Below are 24,528 nucleotides of genomic sequence, written 5' to 3'. Positions count from 1 at the left end.
AGTGTTTGAATGGAGTGGGACTGCCAAATCCTTGGGATTATTATTATTATTATTATTATTATTATTATTATTATTATTATTATTAATTCAATTTCTATACCACCCTTCCAAAAATGGCTCAGGGTGGTTTACACAGAGAAATAATAAATAAATAAGATGGATCCCTGTCCCCAAAGGGCTCACAATCTAAAAAGAAACATAAGACAGACACCAGCAACAGTCACTGGAAGTACTGTGCTGGGGGTGGATAGGGATCTGGTTAATGAACACAAATCTTCCCTCTTTATAAACTTTACACAATTTTTTACACAGCATGAGGATGACACATCAACAATAATCAAATACGCAGCTAAACTCCAGTGATCATCTGCAAATAAAAATACACTCACTTCAGGGAACACATATCACCAAGGGGTTATTGCAGCCCCCTTATTGGTAATACCAATAAGTATTACCTTGAATATGTGGTCACATCATGTAAATAGAGCTGGAGAAAAGGTCACCAATTCCCACTGGCCTTTATAGTTTTCTTATCCTACATGGTAACTACAGTATTCAGTGTGGGTAAGGCACACAGCATGTTATTTTCCCCTCAAAAAAATATACTTGCTGAACTTAATTGTATAAAACGCTCCTTTTTCCTCCTATCTATCTATCTAGCAATCATATTTACATGCAGCCTGATACAGACATCTCTAGGGCCAGCATGGTGTAGTGGTTAGAGTGCTGGACTAGGACCGGGGAGACCCGAGTTCAAATCCCCATTCAACCATGATACTAGCTGGGTGACTCTGGGCCAGTCACTTCTCTCTCAGCCTAACTTACTTCACAGGGGTGTTGTGTGGAGAAATTTAAGTAGGTTGTACACCGCTCTGGGCTCCTTGGAGGAAGAGCGGGATATTAAATGTAAATAATAATAATAATACAAAGTTAAAATATAACAAATGTAAAAACAACATAAAACAATTAAAACTCACAAAACAGATAAAAACAGTGACTAGAAACATTACAATTTAATTTCAGTTAAAAGCCTGGGAAAACAGGTACATGAGGGTCTTCCTCAAAGCAAGCAGAGAAGGAGATGCTCTTATGTCAACAGGGAGTGTATTCCAGAGCCCGGGGGCAGCCACAGAGAAGGACCCGTCACAGATGGCCACAAAACAAGCCAGCGGCAACCGTAACTGGACCTCTCCAGAAGATCTTAATAGGTGATGGGGTTGGCAGAAAAAGCATTCTCTTAAGTACCTCCTGAACACTTCTTGAAGGTGTTTTGAAACAAATTTAGTCCCTAATATGATACGCTTTCTATTCTTCATTTGCCCTCTCTTGATCTCTTCAGATGGGTCTATCAGTGCGGTTTCACTGAAAAGTGATGCTGTTCTGGTGAAATCCCTTTGTTAAAAGAGATTTAGCAAAAGAGGCTCAATGAAGACCTGTTCAGACTTTTAGCCTGAGCTCAGGTAGATGGGGAATGGAAATGCTCTGGCAAGCCACAGACCCTCTACTCTTCTAGCATTCAGCACCCATCGGCAGAGGCCAGCATGGAACTCGGGGACAGTTTCCTCTTGCATTCTATCCCCTGACTGGCCAAGATTCTAGAATGCGGAAACATACTCTCCCCAGGTTCAGCACTGGCTTCTGCAGAACAAGCACTGAAGATGGAGCGAGCAGGGGCTGTGGCCACGGAACACATCAGCATACGGGGTATGGCTAACTATCCAGTGCACTCCCACTGTCCTTGACCTGGGATTCAGGTGGAATGTCTGAACTCTGAACAGGACTTGACTGTGGGTGGGGGTCTCCCCTGAACAAGCAGTTCCAGATTAATCAGTTTGCTCCTCTTTCAGACGTAAAGAATGAGGAGTCCATAAATCAGTTGCATGAGGGTTTGTTACAGAAGGGTATAGTTGCTATAGAGTTAAGGGACTCTCCCCAGCCAGGCAACCCTCTCCAAAATTTTCTGTGAATTTCATTTTCAGAAACATTTGCATGCTAAAATCATCACAGAGGTTGCAAAATATTAATAGCTGGTAAATGCAATGCTCCCACCCCAAGGATAATTCCCTGTCTATTATGAGCAGATATTACCATACTTCTGGAACTGCATCAGGGCAGGGCTGAGATTGGAGAGCCACGCTAAGATGAAAATCCAGTTCATTCTCTCAACTGGGAATGCCCATTCTCAAACCCAACGCACAAGCAGCTAAAAGGTTGATATAACCTGGACCAAACTACATTTATAGCACCATTTTTTAAAAAATCAAGCCTAGAAATATTAATAAACCAATTCTGCAAGATAGAACAGGAAATTCAATTTAACTCCCGTCCCACAAACAATGAGGGGTTTTGCCAGACTCCTAGCTACTAAATTGGCCTTTATGAGGATGTGAAAACTTCTCTTCAAGCATATACAGGGGCCCAATAATGGATGAAAAAGACTGGCTTGTTGTGCACAAAAAGCACACAGGGAAGCTGAATGAAATAGGGGGGAAGTGGGGGGCAAACTGAAATTTGGCAATAAATGAATGCTACTCAGCTGCTTCGTCCAAAACCCTCTGGGGGAATGAATGAGTCCAAAGCAAACCTGATAACAAGGGTTCTCATTCTTGCAAGTAGAGGAGTAGCAGGGTTTCCAGAACAGCTCCCCATTCCAGTAATTCCACCCCCACCCCACAAGGAAAGTCAAAGTTTGCTTCCAGAACTCTGAGTTATTTTTATTGCCCAGTGGGACGGAGGGGGGACACTTGACTGAGCAGCCCGACTGTGCAATCCTATGCATGTTTACTTGGAAGTGAGTCTCAGTGTTTCCAATGGGGCCGACTCCTAGTAAGTGAGCAAAGGACTGCAGCCTAAAAATGCTAGTGTGCAGAGTGAACAGTGGGCAAGGAACTTGGAATGTTGCCTCTGCCGTTAAGTGGTCGTAGGCAAACTTTAGTCCTCTGTCTGTACTATTGAGACAATAATGCTGGTGTATCTGAAATGCTTGGAGCACTATAAAGAGCATAAGTGCTTATTAACAGCTTTCCCAAAGAATATTTAAAGTAGTCAGGTCTGAATTTACTTATTTCACTCCCTAATTAAATAAGAGCCTCCCCACCTCTGGCAGTTTTTAAAAAGTCTTTAAAGATGCATCTGTTCACCCAGGCTTTAACCGATACTGTTTTGACTGTTTTTAATGTTGTTTTAGAATATTGTTTTAAATTTTTTAAATTGTTGTGTTTTAAATTTCTTGTTTTTGTTTTTAACTAATGTTTTACTTCTGTTTTTATCTTGTTGTAAGACGTAGGTTTTACAACTTTTGAGACGTAAGTTTTGGGTGGTATAAAAATCTGTAAAATAAAATAAAATAAAAATGTGAGCAATGGTTTATTTTACAGATCAGTACCACACATTTTTGTTTAATGTTCTTTCTGGTTGCACAATAACCATATTGTTTTATTTTAATGTAGCAGACTATATATGCTAACTCAACAACAGAATAAAACCTCTAAGTAGTTTGATATTTGTATTTCTGAAATACAGTACCACTCAAGCAGACAGACAGAATGAGATAAAGAACACCCACTGTGTGGCATAGATGTTCGGTATAAGAAACAATCCTTTACATAAAGGACTACCCTTTGACAACAAGGGCCTATGGAAATGCTATTGCTAGTAATTCCTCCAGATTCTGATTCAAGAGTCTTTAATCCTAGGACCTCTCCAAAACGGATGTAGGAGAAAGAAAAGGAAAAGGAAATCATTCAGGGCATTCATCCATTTCCTTCCATTCCATCTGAATAAATTATTATTTTTGACGCATTTGTTTGTATTAAATGAGGGAAATGAGTCTGCAGTTGGAAAAATAGGCAGCAGGGGTGGGGTGTGTGTGTGTTTGTATGTGTGCACACAATTCCCCCAACCGCAACCTTAGCTCCTGTTGGAGAATTGTGTTCCTCTTTGAGGGACATATCAATTAGTCTAGAGCAGGGGTAGCCAACCTTTAATGCAGCTGGGCATGATAGGAGTTGTAGTCCAACAACTGGCAAGCCTCAGGTTGGCTACCCCTGGCCCAGAGCCCCTGCAATCCTGCTGCCTCAGGGAGCTGCCTGATGAGTTGGGCTGACCCTGCACTGATATCAGTTCCAGTTTTTCACTGCCTTTTGCTAGCCATCGGAGCCAGAAGAAGATCATGCTCCAACTAGACTCTACTGAGTCTTAAAAGTCCATTACTTCCATTACTGTGCTTGGTTGAAAGAGCATGAAAACTGCCATTTCACGCTCAAAGGCAACCGAAGGCCACTTGGGTGTCAAGAAATTGCGCTCCCCTAGACAGTCCAGAGGAGAACTTGGTTGACGATGAGAAGCCAGGACACACAACAACACTGGTCCACTTTGTCCATTGTTCCTCCAAACGAGACTGAGCAAAAGGACGTGGGCTGATGTCAGTGAATAAGAATGCTGTTGAAGATTGGCTTTTAAGCATCAGAGGCCCTGCCTTCAGCGGCAAAACAGAAAGGGATTGTATTTCTCGACAAAGTGGAAAGTCTAACCCTCAAGACAAAGTCTGCCTTATTCGGCCGACACATTTCAGACACCCCTTACTCCTAGCTGTTCCGCCTGCCCAATCCCAAAATTTAACGTGGCTATCCAAGGTACAGATCCTGCTCTCATCACCCCATAAAGGTCCCAAAACATTTCCCAGCAGGATGATAACATGAAGGGGAAACAAGCCAAAGCATTCGGCACAATCACAAACTGTGCACACATGCATCAAGGGAGGGAGCTAGTTCATGTGCATCTGAATATTTGGGGGGGGCGGGTTAAAGCTGCAATCTTAAGCAGGCTTACTTGGAAGCAGAAGGTGGCAAGTGTAAGGCACTGGTGTGTGCATGCGCGCATGCATGCGTAAGCAGGACTTCCACCAGTCAGACTCCAGGACCTTACCTTTGACACCACCTGTTTCTATGGCAAACTCGGTAGACTGAGAACTAAGAGCACCATCTAGGCTGCCTGCTTGAGCCTCCAGTCAGCTGACCCCAATGGCCAATCCTGGCATAGCAGACCCTATAAAACCCTGACTTCAAAGTATGCATCTCAGTCTGAGCAAGTTCTCTCTAGTGTGAGGACGACGCCTAGCTCCCACCCTTTTATCACTGCTTCCTTGGACTGCATCCCTACTTCTGGCCCTCCTAATATGCTATTGCTACCCTGGATCTATTGTATCTGTATTTTAGCCTGTGCTGGTCTTTGACCGTAATAAAGATGATTGATTGATTGCTGCCCTGGATCTCTGTCTCTGATTGCCTTTGATCACATACCCACTTTTTGCCTTCTGCTCCCTGACTGGTGCTTTTGATCAGCTTGACATTGACTGCACACCTGCCTTCAGCCCCTTTGATCCTTGTTTCGTGCCCTGGAATTCAACCCCTGCCTCTTTTAATAAAAATCTGTTTTGGACCACACACCCGCTTCTGACTCTTGCTGAAGTTTGTTCTAAATGGAAGAATATGAATGTGAAATGTTGCTTTAAGTGCCTGGTTATACCATCCTTCTTTCTTTCTTTCTTTCTTTCTTTTTTTTGCAGCTTAATGATATGCATAAGTTAATTGCAGCAGCAAAAAGCTTCTGACTTCAAGTTGGAACAATCTATTAAGGCTGCATTAAAGAGGAGTGAATCGCAGCTTTAATGACTTAAGCTTTTAACAATTCATTTTTAAAGGCATTGCTTCAGATTTAATGCAACATTCTCTTTTAATAACTAGGCACAGTCTTAAACTCATTTTAGCATTTTATTGATTGTGGAAATACAAATGTCTTCTGTATCCCACCCCTGCCATTCTCTTTCCGCTGTGTATTTATTACTCAAGCTATTACCTCTGGCTCATGCTTCCCTGCTCATCCACATCAATCTCGGTAAGGAGAGACAGGGTTCCACGACATGTGTGCCACTCACCAGACCAAGGACCCCAGGTGTAAATCAGATGCACATCCCCATTGGAATGTGCAACCCAGCGTGGATGGCATCCGTCTACATTGCATTGCTTTCAGTGAGATGCATTTCACCACTCACATTCTGGTGCAATCAAAAATACACATACATACTTTTTTAAAAGTGGGACGAGAGCAGATCAAGACAACCAAACTTAACACATAAAAAACAAACAAACAATGGTCATCGTCCTGATACCATTCCTTATCTCACAGGGAAAATACATAGGAAGCTGCCTGGTACTGAGTCAGACAGACCCTAGCACAGTATTGCTACTGTGCTAGCATCTGAACAATGTATAGTGTGATACTACTGTGCTAGGGTCTGTAAATATAGTTAGTACAATGACTGACAGCAGAAACTCTCCAGGGTTCCAGACAGGAATCCTCCCCAGCCCTACCTGGAGGTTTTACAGACAGGCCTCCCCCCACCCCGGCCAATCCAATCCTGATTGGAGTGTGCCAGTCCACATATTTGCTGGATTTAATCCGACCCCCCTGCAGGCTATCAGGGACCAGGACAGACAGGACTTTATTCTCCCCAAATGAAGGCTGCAAATTCTGGCTTAGCCCAAGTTATATCGGGGTAAAAAAAAAAATCCCCTATTTCCAGCACCTTTTGAAAGAAAGAAAAAAACTCTGGGGCTTCTGCCTTCTCCAAAGGTGTTGATGGAGGTGCTGATGGCTATGCGAATGGTCCATCGAATCCCTCGAATTAAAATGCTCTTCAGATACCCCGAGACATACAGCCATGTGTGAAAAACCTCCACAAGGTTTTACACACAGCAGATTTTACCGCGGGTTTACCAGGAGGCTTTACTGCGAACTTAAAGCTGTCTCAAAAAACTGCTGAAAATAGTGCAGTTTTTTTACTCCGGAGATAAATTGGGCTACACTCGGGCGCAGTGGAAAACCCGAACTGCACGTGTGGCCTGCTCCCCAATAACTCACAGGAACTTTGGGGGAAATCTGGCCAATATGTGTCCTAGCACCTGCCATTCATGCCAGCTAAAAGCAAAAACCTCGCGGTAAAACTGCTGTGCGTAAAACCACCTCCTGGAGATCCAAGGGGCTGAATCTGAGCCCTGCTAACTGGGCAAAGAGGCACCTTTTAACGTGGTGATTCTCTTTATTTAGCGGGGGGGAAGTAACTGGCCATATCCACCTCCAGGACAGCACCTCCAGTGACTGTTGCTGGTGTCTACCTTGTGTTTCTTTTTAGATTGTGAGCCCTTTGGGGACAGGGAGCCATCTTATTTATTTGTTAGTCCTCTGTGTACCACTCTGAGCCATTTTTGGAAGGGTGGTATAGAAATCTAATGATGATGATGATGATGATGATGGAAAGCAGATGTGCTACCACTGAGTTATGACCCCATCCCCAAGATAAAGAGGGTGGGGTGGGGAGCCAGGAGTGAGGCTGTGGCTGGGGAAGGGGAGAAGGCTAGAGTTAAAAGGAATTGACTACATGAAACTTAACTGTCAAGGTCTTAGAGAGAGGAAGGTGTTTGCTGAACTGGAAAGCTCTGACCACCACCAGGAGGAAGAGGAGGAGGCAAGCTGGTCTTGTGGTGTGGAACACTTTGCTAAGTGGGGTCTGCCTCGGGTTACATTTGGATGGGAGACTGCCTACAGGACGGTACACTATCCAAGGAAGGTCCATTTTCCTCACTCCCTCTCCTGCAGGGCTCATGCTTACTACCTTCAGCTGAAGCAGCAAAGGCTGTAAGTGTGATGGTAGCCATTTCAGTGAGCTGGAGACTTGGGAGCTTTGTGGGAGGCAGAAAGAGGAAAATGGTGGACACGCTCATGGGGAGGGTCTTCCATTCCTTCTCTGGATTGTGTACACGGATACACTGTCCTTTAGGCATAATGTCTAAATGAGGTCATAGTCAGGTATTGCCCCTGCCATTGTTCTGATCTGGATCACTCGCATGTCCACATTGTGGGGCTTTTGGTTAATCCATTCCTTGATCCAGGCCAGCTTTTGAATGGGGCTTTAATTACTTGTATTCTAGTCCTGGAGTAGAGGCGCAACTAACAAAGAGCCAGCTTCTGCACTTGCCTCTCTGTACATAATATCTATTTCATTAAACTATTTAATATTCCTGATTTTAATTGTAAACCACCCAGAGACTCAAGTTTTGGGTGGTATAAAAATATGTTAAATAAATAAAATTCCACTCCACCATCTTGTCCTTGCATACCACAACTCTTTCCTTTGGATTCTACACACATGACAGCTATTTGCCCCTGAACAGAAGCTCCTAAGAAAGAGATGGCATTGAATATGGCTGACTACACAAGGTGCCAAAAAATTGGCAAATATGATTATTAATGCTGTATTTTTATTTGTTTCCAATTGTTGTGAGTTTGAGGCTCTAACTCCAAACAAAATGCTCAGAACATGACAAGGTCAAGAGAAATACATAACTTCCATCTATGCCTTCATAGCAACATTAGCACTGTATTATTTTGTAAGAAGTTATTTTCATCTACTTACCTGGTAACTTGTGTCCTAGTGCCAAAATCCAGAGACCTCATTGACTGCAACACTTCAATACAGCCCATATACTAGAGTAAATATTGAGAGAGAGAGAAATCACAGCTGTTTAAAAATTATCTAGAAAAATAAAGAGAAATAGGTTCCAATCAGAATAAATTGACAGAATATGTTCCTTAATCTAGAATGATTATCAATAGAGCTGCAACCCTTAATTAATTGTTAGATTAACTGATTAAAATATTTTGATCAACTAAATAAGAATTCCCATTAAATCAGGAAATCTCATTTTTAATATAAATACAAAGTGAAGGTGACATCATCTTAGAAGCATTCTCCATTCTTATACAGGAGGGAATGCCTCATAATAATTTATAATTATTGGTGGCAAGCATAATCTTAGAAGAGGCATTCTCCTCTCTCACACAGGTGGGAACATCTCTTCTTATAATAGCTGCAGGTTGTATACATCATCTTAGAAGAGATTCTTCCTTCACACTCACACAGGAGGAAATGCCTCTTCTCAGATGGCTCCTGCAGTAGTATATAAACGCACCATTTAAAGGCCAGAGGACACATGCTTTTTTGCTTCAATCAAAACTATTGTTTCAGACTTTTGCAAATATATGCAGATTTGATTGGTTTTATTAATTGATTAAAACGAACTTGATGAATCAAGTAAGATGTCCTTAGTCAGTTGGCAACCTGGATAATAAACAAGGCAGATTCTTCCAAATTCTTCTCCTCTGGGACCAAATTATATGGGACTGGAACTCTCATGTCTTTTTCCTTTGCAAAAAGCAGCAGTTTGGATCAGGGCAGTAGTGTGTGTGTGTGTGTGTGTGTGTGTCCCTGCATTAATTACCCAACTTAAATTCCTCTTCACCCTCAGAGTATTCCTCTCCACCCCAACATGGCTTATACTATCTGCATAGATACACTGAATTATTTCTGAATTAATCACCAAGCAGGAAAAATGGCGGCCAGTGACGATGGCATCATTCCCAAAGTTTAGGATAAATCAAGATGCATTTCATTTGCACACTTCCCCTAGAGCAAGACTACAGGAGTTCATGTAACTAGCAAGGATGACTTCTAAAGGACACTTTTTTCCTTAATTGCTTTTCAAAGAAAACCCAGCATCTGTACCTGAAACCCCACAAATTGTTGTGGGGGCCTGGCAGAGATTATACATGCTGTTGTAGAGGGCCTGGTAGAGACTATATACATGCTTCTCTGAGGGAGGGCAGGATGCCTCCTTGTCTTAAGGGGGCAATCATTAGACCACTTCTGAAGAGGCCTGCCCAGGATCCTTCAGAGTTAAGCAACTACAGGCCTGTCTCCAACCTTCCATGAGGTGGAGACTGCCTTGGGTCGGCCTCATGGATGATCTCCAATTGGGAACTAACAAAGGGAGTGTGACTCTGTTGGTCCTTTTGGGTCTCTTGGAGGCTTTCGGTACTATTAGAAAGCCCTAAACAGCTTAGGCCCTGGGTATTTAAGAGAACGTCTTCTTCACCATGAGCCCCACCTCCTGTTAAGATCATCTGGAGAGGTCCATCTGCAGTTGTCGCCAACGCGTTTGGCGGCTACTTGGGGATGGGCCTTCTCCGTTGCTGCCCCTGGACTTTGGAATGCGCTCCCTGTTGAAATAAGAGCCTCCCCATCTCTGGCAACTTTTAAAAAGGCACTGAAGACACATTTATTCACCCACGCTTTTAATTAGATTTATGGTTTTAAATTTTTAAAGCTGGTTTTAAATGATTTTAATGTTAATGATTTTAATGTTTAAATGATTGTAATTGTTTAATTGATTTAGTTTTGATTTTAATTGTTAATTGATTTTTAATTATTTTTATTTTGATGTAAACCGCCCTGAGACATTTTTGGAAGGACAGTATATAAATCATATAAATAAATATAAATATAAATAAATAAAGATAATATTAGTCACAGAGAGAGAAACATACAGGAGCTTCTGTGGCTAATAGCAGTTGGGGGTGTGTGATTTAAGTTGGGGAATCATCATGGGGCAAAGGGTTAACCCCCTCATGTGCTACAGCCCTGATGCAGGTCACATACACTCATGGACAGTTCACGCAACCAGGATTATTAGGGTAGGAGAAGAAGCCTCCTACCATGAATTAAGAGCTGAGTGCACTCCTGTTTGCTGATCGTCTGTAACTTAAAACTAAGGTCATATCATGTGGGAAGGAGCAGCTGGATAGGAGAGCAGCTGGGGTACAAATGGGAGCACGGAGGCTTCTCCTATCCTAAGCTTGGTTGTGTGAACAAGCCTACAGTGTGGTGTGTTTTCCCCCCCAGAAAGACTGGAGGATTTCTCATTACAAAACTCCCACATAATGTCTAGTTGTGCCCTTAGGGAGATCTTTGCAATGTCTTTCAAAAATATTGTCGGATTTCCCACCCATGCATGAGAGTTCTTCAGGTCTGAGCCCCCTCCTCCAGCTTTCTTGTGGGGAGGGGGCAGATGCTATTGTGAAATCCAGTGTGAGATCAAATTAAACATTAACCCTTCCGAGCCACACACCCTTGCTTTCAAAATAGCACAGAGAGGAACCTTCGCAACTAGGACGGGGGCGGGGGGGAGAGCATGCCTCAGGCAACTGTCATTGATGTGAGCATACCGATGAGCTGGAAGTACACAAGAGTATCCCGCATTTGCATCTGTGAAATGCTGGAAGGTGCCCCAAAGTAATGTGCATCCCATGTAAACATGGTCTCAGGCTCCAAAAGAACTGTTGTGGCTGCTATCTGCAGATTATTTGCACACATACAGCCTTGAAAATATACCGAAGGCTTAAGGTGCATTTTAATTAGGCAGAAAACCCACCACTGGCGCTCAGGTCTAAGAGGCAGATTAAAGCAGAGACAAAAACCGCTGAAGCTTTCCGATGTAAATTTGAAACAAAACAGATCTGCAAATGGCACATTCAAAAAATTCCCTTTGAGAGCAGAGATCCCTCGAGTGGCACTTGCATGAAACTGTGCTCTGAAAGGCACCACAGTGATGTGTTTCCATGCATGCGTTTCCAGCTCTGTTTTCTGTTAAGAGCGGATCTCTTGTAAAGCGGCTGGCTGTGTCTCACCATCCTTGATGAAGTCAAAGATTCGGAGGAGTAGGTGAGTCATAGGCTGAGATCATATGACTATGGGTAAGATCATCCTGAACACAGATGCGTGGGAAGCTAAACTAAGCAAAGATGGGGGTGGGGAGAGAAGAGAAATCAATACCAAGAGTTTGCCATAAATTACCCTGAGTGGAGCTAATCTTATCACCATTCCACAAAAAGAACTTTCACTTCAAAGCTTGAGGAGGGGAAATGCATGAAGACAGCAGCTTCTCTTAATCTCTCCATTTGTTTACTGCCGACAGGTGACCTCAGCTCATGGAACTATTAATAGGAGCACAGCATCAACAGGAAGGAAACTGGAGCCCTATCCAGATATCACACTGTATCTGTACACTTGTACATGTGTTTGTGTGAATGACTGAACCTGCATTTTAAAAGTGAACCTGGGTACAGCCCTCTGAAATGCAGGAAACAAAGGGGAAGTGTACTGCTGTACCTGTGTTCACCGTAATGTGTGAATAACTCTACCTGTGCAGTGTTCCCTCTAACAGGGATTCCCAGATGTTGTTGACGACAACTCCCATAACCCCCAGATCAGTACCTGGGTACATTGTACACTTGTTGTATGAGTGTTGGAACATAACGTGTGAATAGGGATAGAGCAAAAAGGGTATGTAAGAGGACTGGTAAGGGCGTTGTAGCTACAGAAGGCAGCAAGGAACCTGAGCAGGGTGGTGTCATGATCCCCGCTCTGAGCAGAGAGGATGGCAGTCAGGAAGAACCAGCCCCGCACCCATTCCCAGCCCCGATACAAGGCGGGAGAGCCAATGCTCACTGAGACTGAGTCCTCTGCCGAACTCAGGTTCTTTGTGCCCCTCCAGCCAGGCCAGCACACCTAGACCAACAATGGGCCAGGAGGGATGTGATGGAAAAGAGGATGAGTGCCAGGGGGATGCCCTCTACATTTCTGTGCTCTCCAGGTAGGGGAACAGAGCCTGGGAGGGGCCATCTGGGCCGGCATCCTGTTCCAGGCGAAGCCGGGGTCTCCACAAGGGCACCAGGCCACAGGGAGCCCCAAGCACCAGCACAACAAACGTTGTTCCAGCAATTATTATTATTAATTGTTGTTGTTGTTGTTGTTGTTAGTATTATTATTATTATTATTATTATTATTATTTATTTATTTACATTTATATCCCGCTCTTCCTCCAAGGAGCCCAGAGCAGTGCACTACACACTTGTATTTCTCTTTCACAACAACCCTGTGAAGTAGGTTAGGCTGAGAGAGAAGTGGCTGGCCCAGAGTCACCCAGCTAGTTTCATGGCTGAATGGGGATTTGAACTCGGGTCTCCCCGGCCCTAGTCCAGCACTCTAACCACTAGACCACGCTGGCTCTATGTCTAGCACAGTCTATTGTGGCTGGGTAAGATAGGAGTTGCAGTTGTAGTTCAACAACAGCTGGAGTGCCAAGCTTGGCTCCCTCTGGCCTAGCCGCTGCTTGGGGGAATTGGCCCCACCCCTTTCCTTGGGAAGGCCCTTGAAGGGGCCTTCCCTGATTCCTCAAGGGCTGGCTCTAGCGATGCTGGTGCTGGTGGTGGGGTCCTCTATAAATAGCAGGTCCTCAAGGAACTCCTTGCAGTCCGAGGATGAAGCTCAGGGGGCTGTGTCCTCAGACTGAGGTGGGAATGCTGGCTCGAATCCCCCCTGGTTCTCCTGGTGTGGGGGATCCCAGTGGCAAGAGGTCACCAGGGGTGGGGAGCCAGGTCCTTGAGGGAATGGGACCGTAGCTCAGGGGTAGAACATCGGTTCTGCATGCAGAAGGTCCCAGGTTCAGTCCCTGCCATCTTGAGATAGGACTGGGAACAACTCCGGCCTAGAATCTTGCAGAGCCCCTGTGTTATGAACCCCAAGCCCGACTCCATGCTTACCTGGGCCAGACTCGGAGGACTGAGCAGAGGAAGCAGTCATTGGCCCCGAATCTGACTCCCACATGCCAGAGCCTGGCACATGTGCAGAGGCCAGGTGAGTGCCTACCACTACACTACCACCACACATGGGCTGCTGACGGGAGCACCACTGCTCAGCTTTGGGAGTGCTGGTAAGGGACCATCTCCTTTACTTTTAAAGATGCTTCTCGCTGCCCTCACCCCACTAATCCAGCCTGGATTGAACTGGCAAACCAATTCGAGCTGGTTTGGTCGAACCAACCGGGTGGATCGACTGAACTGGATTGCAGAGCACAGTTTGGTCTGAATTCAGACCGAACTGCAAAAACCGGTCCATGCACACCCCTACTTCTGACCCCTGGCTTGTTTGTCTCTGACCTTGCCTGCTCCTGTCGCATTGATCCTTTGCTTCTGATCTCCCAAAGTTGCTCACTTGGAGCTCTCCAGGGTGCTGGAAACTGGGCTGCCTTGCATTGCCCTGTAGGTTCTTCAGTGTGGGACAGAACAAATGAATATAGGAAGCTGCTTTATATTGATTCGGACCATTGGTCCATCTAGTTCAGTATTGTCTACACTGACTCCCCAAAGTTACAGACAGCAGTCTCCACCAGCCCTATCTAGAGATGTCAGGGAGTGAACTTGGGATGTATGCAGATGCTCTTCCATTGAGCTAGGGTTCCATCTCCTATGGGGAATATCTTACAGCACTCACATGTAATCTCCCATACAAATGAAAACCAGGGCAGAACCTGCTTAGCAAAGGAGACAATTCACGCTTGCTATCGCAAGACAAGCTCTTCTCCCCTAAGATGCCAGAATCCAACAGAACCTTGAGAACTGGCTTAAGTAATGATTGAATACAAACGTTCAGCTCAGTCCACATACCAGGGAAGCCAGAGTGCTTAGATTTAAATTGACAGAGTCCTGAGCCCAGAGTCCATTCCTGGTGCATCCTAAAGCAAAAGAGGAAATGACCAGGGACATTATCAGAATTTCTTGTGCTGCTGGAGCCACCACTGCCTGCAGAGACATGGGGGGAGGGTGGTGGTGGTGGGTGTTTTCAAAAGAATCCCCCCTCTCTGATGCTGATCACCCAGACTATAGTGTCAGGTCGCCAATGGTGACCAAGCAAGTGGTTAAAGACAAGATTGCAGTAACCTTACACTTTTGTCAAACAGTGGCCAGCCTGTGGTTCTCTAGCTGTTGCTGGACTACAACTCCCATCATCCCCAGCTGCAATAAACTGAAGCTGGGGATGATGGGAGCTGTAGTCCAGCAAGAACCAAGGAGCCTCAAGTTGGTCACCCCTAGTCTAGTTTGTCTCCAAGTCTGCTTTTCAGCCAAAGATTTCTCAATCTTTAGTGTTCCCTCTAATAGAAAATCCCATATGTTGTTAACTACAACTCCCAGCAACCTCAGCCAAAGCCAATTGCAGCTAGGGATTGTGGGAGTTGTAAACAACAATATCTGGGATTCCCTCTTACAGGGGATACTGGTCACAGCCCCCAGGCCACACTGAATACTGATTGTCAACAACTGGGGACTGTGTTGCTTAAAAAAAAACCCAACTATGGGCACTGGTTTGAATAACAGCATGATGAACCAGCGAATTAAAATGACACCGAGAGCCAAATAAAACCATCATGCTCTTAATGATAACATGAAACCAAATGCAGCAGCTCTAACGTATTAGCTAACAGATGGAACAGCAGCACACACACAAAAAACTACAGCAGACAAGCCAGAAACAGAGAGGTTCTACTTTTATGTTTTAAATAAAAATGGCATTACTGCTTTGTAGTGGAGCGGAGCCAGACTGGTATCTGAACTGGGGGCAGGTGACTCAGCTGGGGTGGTGACAGACAGATCAAAGGGCTCACGAGCCTTTCACTGCATGTGAAATGGACCTGAATGTAGCCTGATGGGCTAATTCAGCCAACAATTCCAGGAAATATCTGGGGTTTGTAGTGCTGAGCTCCCAGCCCCATTCAGACATTAGGTTGCATGAGTGTACAGATGTCTGTACACAGGTACGTATTTGTGTGACTACCCGTACCTGGGTTGGTTTTAAAAGTGGACTTGGGCACAGGCCTGTTCAAATGCATGGCACTGTATTGCTGTACCTTTGTCCAACAAAACATGTGAATATCTGCACCAGTGTTCCTTCTAACAGGGATTCCCAGATGTTGTTGACTACAACTCCCATAATCCCCAGTCAAAGGCCATTGCAGATGAGGATGCTGGGGGTTGTAGTGAACAACATCTGGGAATCCCTGTTAGAGGGAACACTGATCTGTACCTGTGTACATTCAGGAGTGTTTAACATAATGTCTGAATAGGGCTTCTGTTGGGTTTACCACAGACAACAGAGGTGGCTTCAGGATTTGGAGGGCCTCAAGGCAAGAAGCTATTCATCCAGTGCTGTTAATTGTAAGGTCTAGGGGCCAATGATAGGTCCATTCAACCGGAGTGTGTCTCCCTGACTAATTGCTTATTGGGCCTGTGTGAAGCTTCTGCCAAAGCTGGGACATTCTGCACAGTCCCCCTGGAATCATGCACAGCTGACCATTCCCACCGTCCAGGGCTGTGCTTTGCTCAGCACAGAGGGGCTATTTAAAGGGAAACGGTGCCCTCTTAAGCCCCTGCGCCATCTTGGAAGGCACGCTCAGAGTGCTGGGAAGTGGAGAGGAGTGGAGAGCTCGTCTTGTGGTAGCAAGCATGACTTGTCCCCTTAGCTAAGCAGGGTCCACCCTGGTTGCATATGAATGGGAGACTTGATGTGTGAGTACTGAGAGATATTCCCCTCAGGGGATGGAGCCGCTCTGGGAAGATCAGAAGGTTTCACATTCCCTCCCTGGCTTCTCCAAGTTAGGGCTGAGAGAGACTCCTGCCTGCAACCTTGGAGAAGCCGCTATCAGTCTGGGAAGAGCAGAATATTCCAAGTTCCCTCCCTGGCAGCATCTCCAAGAGAAACTGAGAAAAACCCCTGCCTGCAACCTTGGAGAAGCCGCTGCCAGTCTGTGAAGACAATACTGAGCTTGATAGATCAATGGTCTAACTCAGTATATGGCAGCTTCCTATGTTCCTATTTATTTATTTATTATTTATTTTTATTTATTTATTTTACATTTATATCCCCCTCTTCTTCCAAGGAGCCCAGAGTGGTGTACTACATACTTGAGTTTCTCTTTCACAACAACCCTGTGAAGTAGGCTAGGCTGAGAGAGAAGCGAATGGCCCAGAGTCACCCAGCTAGTATCATGGCTGAATGGGGATTTGAACTCGGGTCTCCCCGGTCCTAGTCCAGCACTCTAACCACTACACCACGCTGGCCCAGGGATTCTCAACATTGGGTCCCCAGATCGCCTTTGGGAGCTGAAGTCCAATATCATCTGGGGACCCAACGTTGAGAATCCCTGGTGAAGCCATTCCTTGGGCTCTGAAGAGAGAGCCCCATCTCTCTTAAAGGGCCCTCCCACTATTGAGAAGAGTACCATACTGGGCAGACACAGTAGGAAATGGCTCTCACACTGAAGATTTTTGCCAAAGTGGCCCCTGTTTTAAAAACTGTGAAGATTATATTTGTTATTCTTATTTTTTGACGTACTAGTCAGTCTCTTCCAAAAGCAAAGGACTGCACGCTGCAAATCCACTGACTACTTCAGCAAGCGAGTCAACTTTATTTTATTTTATTTCATTTATTTCGTACAGTTGCAGACCAGCAATGTCACCGTTCTTTAAATCAACATATGCACCAACTGCCTCTGCACCAATAGCAACTAGCCTCTATCTCTGTTAAGTTATCGTCCCTGTTTTGACTCTGTTTCCCTCTTTTCTGGATGTCTGGTTCAAATTTTGCTAATGTGAGCTGTTGGAGTTCTCCAGGGTGAGGATCTCTCCCCATGGACTCTAGAAATTAAATATCTGAGTGAAGACAGGATGCAGCCTGTCTCTACTGAGTAGCCAAGTCAGTCCCGTGCAGGAATATTAGGGCATCATAGCAACATACTGCCTGCCACCTCACCCCATTCTGTTGCTAGTAAGTCCTATTTTGAACTGCGGGTAACACATTTAAAGACAATGATGTCTTCTGTAGCATATCTTTGCCAAAAGGGTCTTCTTAGCTTTTAAATCAGTGGAGGCAGGGCTACAGCGAAGTCAATAAATACAGCCAGGGACTGAAAAGCCTTCAGGTACGTGGGATGGTTGAAAGAAGCCAACTCACAAAGAGATCCTCAGGATGAGAAAATTAGGGTTGCCAAGCCTTCAGGATTGGCCTTGAGTCTCCAGGAATCAGCCTCAATCTCCAGGTGATCCTAGAAAGCAATCCTGGACTTACATAGGAAGCTGCCATATACTGAGTCAGACCATTGCTCCATCTAGCTCAATATTGTACACAGACTGGTGTCGGCTTCTCCAAGGTTGCAGGCAGGAGTCTCTCTCTCTCAGCCCTATCTTGGAGATGCTGCCAGGGAGGGAACTTGGAACAAGCTTGCAGATGCATTTCTCAGAGCGGCCCATCCCCTAAGGGGAATATCTTGTGGTGCTCGCACATATAGTCTCCCATTCAAATGCAAACCAGGGTGGACACTGCTTAGCAAAAGGGGGCAATTCATGTGTGCTAACACAAGACCATATCTCCTCCCGTATTCCAGCTCTCCCACATACCAATACCAAAGGTAGGGATGGGAAGGCGATCTCCAGGAATAGCTTCAGTCAGAGCTGGCTACCCGCAAAGAACGCAAGGGCTATTGGACACTGTTGGAGGCTCTTGTTGTTGAAGAGAATGCAAGGGCTGTTGGAAGCATGTTCTTATTTTCATTTGTGAAATGTTGGAGGACATAAACCAACAGCTCCCATTAGGAACACAGTGCTGGTTAAGACCCAAGGGAAAGCAAAGCCCACACAGGGGTAACCCAAAGCACTGTGGTGCGGAGGTGAGGTGCAAAATGCTGCCCCTTTCAGAGCCAACCCTTGAAAGCACAAGGCGGGCAGAGAGAAGGGTAGGTTGCTATAGCAGCCTCCTTTCCTCGTGCTTCTTGAAAGCTTTGCAAGGAATGTCAAGAGAGGTGCTCCTTGAAAAGCTGGCAAGGGTCACATAGGCAGCTGCCTTACCTCGAGTCAGACCATTGGTCCATCTAACTCAGTATTACCTACTCTGACTGGCAGTGGTACTCCAAAGTTTGCAGGCAGGAGTCTCTCCTAGACCTACCTGGAGATGCTGCCAGGGAGTGAACCTGGGACCTTCTGCATGCAAGCAGATGCTCTTTGTTGGTTTGTTATATTTGTACACCCTAACCCAAACTTCTGCCTCTGGGCTGTTTACAGCAACATAGACAATTTGAAACCACAGGCCTTGTTCAAAAGCTTGGGTGAATAAATGTGTCTTTAGAGACTTTAAAAGTTGTCAGAGATGGAGAGGCTCTTATTTCAGCAGGGAGCACATTCCAGAGCTTCAGGGCAACAACAGAAGGCCTGTCCCTGTGTAGCCCCGAGATAAGCTAGTGGCAACCTCAGACTAACCTCTCCTGATGATCTCAATGGGTGATGGGGCTCATAGTGGAGAAGATGTTCTCTTAAGTACCCTGCGCCACCCACCCAAATGCAAGCCAAGACAGACCCTGCTTCACAAGAGGGACCAATTATGCTTGCTGCCACAAGAGCAGCTCCCCTCCCCTGATTGCCCCCCCCAAAAAAGAGCAGCTGCCATGGTGGGAGGCATCTTGCCACCCTGATAGCACCCCCTGACAATCTGCTATCCAAGGTGACTGCCTTGCCTTGCCTCATGGAAGAGCCGCCCCTGGACCATGTGATCTATTTATTGGATGTCCACCTTCCACAGACTCTGCCAGCCTCAGGGCCTCAGCACCACCTTGCTGCTCTCGGGAGCCAGGCATGATGGGAAACCTGTCCTCCTGCCATACCTGGCTGATTTGCTTCCACCACATACCTATCACCTAGCTGTTCATTCAGGGAATAAGCAATGAAAGCCAAGAAGGATCAAGCACAATCACTGGGCTTTTGTGCCAGGTCAATCACCCACAGGATGCCAAACTCCGTGACTCATCGTGAGTAATTATGAAGGAAGTGGATGAAACAGCTGCAACCCCCTCTCTCCCTCCAATCCTTTGATAAGATTTGGAGCTGCAAGGGTCTTCGAGCAGACACCTGTGTCCTGAGCGTGTGTGTGCGTGCGTGTGTGTTTCTTAAACCTGGATATTATAATTAAACGTTTGCACCCAATGCAGTGGATCAAAAGGAGAGGAAGAAGCTAAAAATACTCCCTAGCTCCTGAATCATAGATGAGTTTAAGAAACACTGAGTCACTGAAGTTCATTTCCTTCCCAAGAGAGCCTTGGATAGATAGAAGGGCAAAAATGCAGAAACCTTACTAAAGCTACAGAGGGTCTGAGTCTTGGCAGTGCCGGGAGAGGAGACTGCTGTGTAACCTTATGTGCATTGCCTGGCGCTCTCTGGAGGAAAGGTGGGGAATAAACAGGGTATTCGGTACTAGGAAATAAACAGGGGCATTGCTAGGTAACTGCCTAGAGCCTTTGGAGTCAGGCAGTATATAAATTCAACAAATCAATCAATCAATCAAATCAATCAATCAATACTTAAAGGGCCCACAGCTGCCATTTTGATAATCAAATTAAATCATACCAGCCCCAATAATAATTGCCTATGTGTGTGTTTTTAAAATATTATTATAATATGGCACCTATGAAGGTAGAAGCAGCAGTGGGCTAGGTGAGGCCAGGAGTGCTCCACTGCTTCCTTTCTGGAAGAGGTCATGGAACAGGGAGTTGGCTGATGAGATTCACGAATCTGAGCAACCTATTGGGAGTCCATGCCTCCTGGGTCACCCCCTAATGACAGCCCTGGAAATAAATAGGGGAATAAGAATAATCGTTTTAGGAACAATGGGAGTGCATCTACACACGCACGCACGCGCACACACACACACACACACACACACACACACACACACACACCATGTTTCCACAGCTGCACACAGTTCTTGCATCTGTAGGGCACCAAAATATATCCAGATGAAATGGAGAAGTGTGAGCTTGCAGCACATGGGAGATATTTGCTGGGTTGGGGAAGCAGTTTATCCTCTTCCTCCACCCATTGAATCGAGGGCTTTAAAAAACACCACCACTGGTCTTCAGCAGTCACACCACTGCCAAAACAAAGTATACATAGGAAGCTGCCATATACTGAGTCGGGCCATAGGTCCATCTAGCTCAGTATCGTCTTCACAGACTGGCAGCGGTTTCTCCAAGGTTGCAGGCAGGAGTTTCTCTCAGTTTCTCTTGGAGATGCTACCAGGGAGGGAACTTGGAACCTTCTGCTCTTCCCAGAGCAGCTCCATGCCCTGAGGGGAATATCTCACAGTGCTCACACTTTTAGTCTCCCATTCATATGCAACCAGGGCAGACCCTGATTAGCTAAGGGGACAAGTCATGCTTGCTACCACAAGACCAGCTCTCCTGCACTTAAAAAAAAAAAAAATAAGAGAGGGGAGAGGTATGCTGAGTTTCAGCATGTAGCCAGCCAATCAGGAGCAGAGGAGGAGGGTCTTTGGGTGAAGAGTCTTCACCCTCCTCCCTCGTCCCTCCCCTTCTGCAGTGGACACATCACTGAGGAGACGTCTGCTTCAAGTTTGTGATGCTCAGATGGGGAACAAATAGCGCAGCTGAAGGGTAGGGAGGCAGGTGGACTCTGAGTACCCCCAGGAGCCTTTCAAGCACCCCTAGGGGTACTAGTACCCACTGCTGGGAACACTGCCCTAGGAGAATAACCTCAAAGAAAAGCAAGCGGAGGGAATGAGCAGTAGGTTACACCAATGCACAGCAGCTGAAGTCTCCTAAAATGCCGTGTGGCACCTGCTTTTGAAAGCTGAACCAGGGAGATCCCAGGAATCAGACTATTGATTGAGGCTCTCCTCTATTCCAGTGAATCTGACTGAGCATAATGAGAATACAAGGGAAGAACAGCGTCTCCTGAGCACGTTGGGTGTTCTCTTTTTTTCCAGCTGAACCAAACAGCACAGTAGAGATAAAAATATCTTAGGGATGAGCCTACATATTCTAATTTTGGAAAATGCCTTGTTTTGCAGAACATTGACTCATCCATGTGTAAAGCAATCCTAAACCCCTTTAAAGTCTATTCTCACCCCTACAGTGCTATTATATGGCAAGCTGCAGGGGTCAAAAATGCCCACTTCTACATGACTATTAAAAGCACAGGATCCCTGCCCTTTAGGGTGCCATACACACTTTTCTCATCTGAGCGACCCAATCCAGTTAGGTCATGCATAAAGCCACTGAAATCAATAGGCTGTGTGCGCACAGAATTGCAGAATGAGGTTGCTTAATTCTGCATAGGACTGCAAAATTATGTGTACCTAAATCTGCATAGGACTGGAGGCCTTAAATATGCAGGAACCTGGGCTACTTAGTGGCCATCCTAAATAAGAAAGTAGGTACAACACTGTACTAATCTTGGGTCTGTGCCACTTGTTCTTCAGGTTGCAAATCTGTGGGCAGGACCCCCTTGTACCTTCAACAGTTGCCCAACCTACAGTAACTGAGCTTTCCCCACCACTGGTCTGGATTTCCCCAGGGGGTGTGGAGGCCCTGAGTTTCACCCTGGACATCCAGGGGTAAGAGCGCCTCTGGCTCCGGTAATAAAATGTCCTGGACTGGCCCTGGTTTGCCTACCTGTCCACCCTCTCCTCAACCTGTACAAAAACTTCCTTCAACTGCTTTATATTGACAGGTTCATTATTTAATTATTTAATTATTTCTTTAAAATATTTATAGCCCACCCCTCCAGTGCACTACTGCTCGGGGCGGTTCACAACTGTTAAATAGACACAGATACAATAAAAGTAATAAAACTATTTTTTTTTAAGTCAGATTAAAAAACACAATTATTAGGTTTTTTTGAAAATTATAAAAAGCCAGATAACCTACCAGATATAACAAAATAATAATGGAGCATTAAAAAGCCTCCCAGCTTTTTAAATATGCTAACCAGCTGTCATTTGGAAAGTTTAAAGTGCAAATGTTAATGTTCTGCCAGAGTCCATTGTAGAAGAGAACTGAAAGAAAGCCAGGCAAGCAGGCAGGTGGTGGGCAGGGGAGAGCTGAGGAGTGGAAAATGTGGGTCTCGAAAAGTTACTGATGCAGCAAGGCCTTTCCGCTGCTCGGAAGTGAAAGAGCTAAAAAAGAACAAAGAGAAACGCCCCGTAAGAGGAAGGCTTTTGCCTACCAGGTGCTATATTATTTTGTATTTTCTTAAGGGAATGCTGCTGCAGATAGTGTGTGCATTGATCATCTTTAAGCACAGGGAACTACAAATGGCTTCTTTGCAGCACTGCTTTTCAAACTTTGGACCAAGTGACTTGTTGAGCTCCTCAGCAAGAGATGGGTTTAAAAGCAGAAGTCTCTCTTCTTTCACAAAAAGATCTCTTAATTGCATGGATATTATTGCAACATAAAATGATGGTTCTCTTTATTTAGCAGGGAGAGAGCATCTGGCCCTCTCCATCCCCAGCACAGCATCTCTCCCGTGGCTGTTGCTGGTGTCTTATCTTATGTTTATTTTTTAGATTGTGAGCCCTTTGGAGGCCAGGAGCCATTTTATTTATTTATATCTACGTAAACCTCTTTGGGAACTCTTGTTGAAAAGTGGTATATAAATATCGGTCATTCATACGCAAGGTGGTAATAATGATGTGAATCCATACTGTGGCACATAGGGAAGATCACACTTTCCCTATGAACCATTTTCCTGTCCCAAATCTCCCACACACACACACCAAAGTGGCTATTTGCTCTCATAGCAGCTACTTACAGGGAACTCTTCACACATTCAGGATATGCATGCAATCCTGTCCACACCAGTGTTCCCTCTAACAATCATTCCCCAATGTTGTTTACTACAGCTCCCAGAATCCTCAGCTGCAATGGCTTTTGCTTGGGGATTCTGGGAGTTGTAATCAACAGCATCTGGGAATCCCAGTTAGAGGGAACACTCACTGGTCCACACATAAGCATTATTCACACATTATGTTCAACTCTTGTACAAGTGAACGGATCTGTACAGATAGGTACAGATCTGTGCATAGGCACAGTGATTCACACATGATGTTGAACACAGGTACAGCAGTAAATTCCTATCTGTACTTGAGGGGTCTGTTCACTGTTAAAATGAATGCAGGTAGAGTCATTCACTCAAAAACATGTAGAAGTGTACACTCATACGACTCGTACAACATAACTCGGAGATGGGCCTTCTCTGTAGCTGCTCCTGGGCTGTGGAATGCGCTCCTGGCAGAAATCCGCAATTTGAATTCTTTACTGGCCTTCAGGAGAGCCTGGCCTTCCAGGGTTTTTTAATTGGTTTTAATGTTGTAACCTGGTTTTCAGGGTTTTTTAATGGTTGTGATTGTTTAATTGCTGTTTTATGATCTTTTAGTTGTTAATTGTTGTTTTATACCATTTTATAATTTTTGTTTTAATTGTAAGCTGCCTTGAGCCATTTTGGAAGGGTGGTATAAAAATCAAAGAAAGAAAGAAAGACTGAGTAGGGATATACAGTGTTCACATGAAAGGGGAAGCAGAAAATGGCTTCTCACACTGGCATATTTCATGGATGTGCATAGGCACCACATCCCGCGAGGAACCCCAACCAGGTGTATAACCTATGTGCATAAAGCTGTATACCTAGGCTCTGTTCTCATGTTCAGGTGAATGCATGGGTAACAGGGGATGGCTAGCAGGGACACTTCTTCATGTGTGGAGAGAATCATGTGCACTGATTGAAAACGATAGACCCAAGGCACTGTTCCAAGCATTATTCTAGTCCCCAGACCATTTCACAGAAAGGTTTATCAAGATACTGTATCTGAAGCACTTTGAAGTGCTTTATTAAAAGCGAAGCTTTATTCTTTTGCTCCCAGGGCGGAGACCTGCCTCCAAATGGTCTCCGAGAGAGATC

At 45.2% G+C, this 24,528-nt stretch overlaps 1 protein-coding gene across 6 annotated transcripts in view; it reads right to left on the bottom strand.

Annotated features, from left to right (window-relative positions):
• SHC4 (SHC adaptor protein 4) overlaps positions 1 to 24,528 on the bottom strand; it is a 58,316-nt gene that overhangs the window by 23,141 nt on the left and 10,647 nt on the right. For 5 of the 6 annotated variants that reach the window (XM_053273076.1, XM_053273074.1, XM_053273075.1 and 2 more), the window contains one exon: positions 8,474 to 8,544. In XM_053273076.1, coding sequence (XP_053129051.1) covers positions 8,474 to 8,544 — 71 coding nt within the window. Of the gene's footprint in view, positions 1 to 8,473; positions 8,594 to 24,528 lie in introns of all 6 variants that reach the window. The other variant, XM_053273078.1, reaches the window with a different exon arrangement.

The sequence above is a fragment of the Hemicordylus capensis genome, chromosome 10 (assembly GCF_027244095.1).
Source record: "Hemicordylus capensis ecotype Gifberg chromosome 10, rHemCap1.1.pri, whole genome shotgun sequence".
Classification (NCBI taxonomy): domain Eukaryota; kingdom Metazoa; phylum Chordata; class Lepidosauria; order Squamata; family Cordylidae; genus Hemicordylus; species Hemicordylus capensis.
Note: the sequence above shows the minus strand (reverse complement) of the source record. Positions and strands in the feature narration are given on the sequence as shown.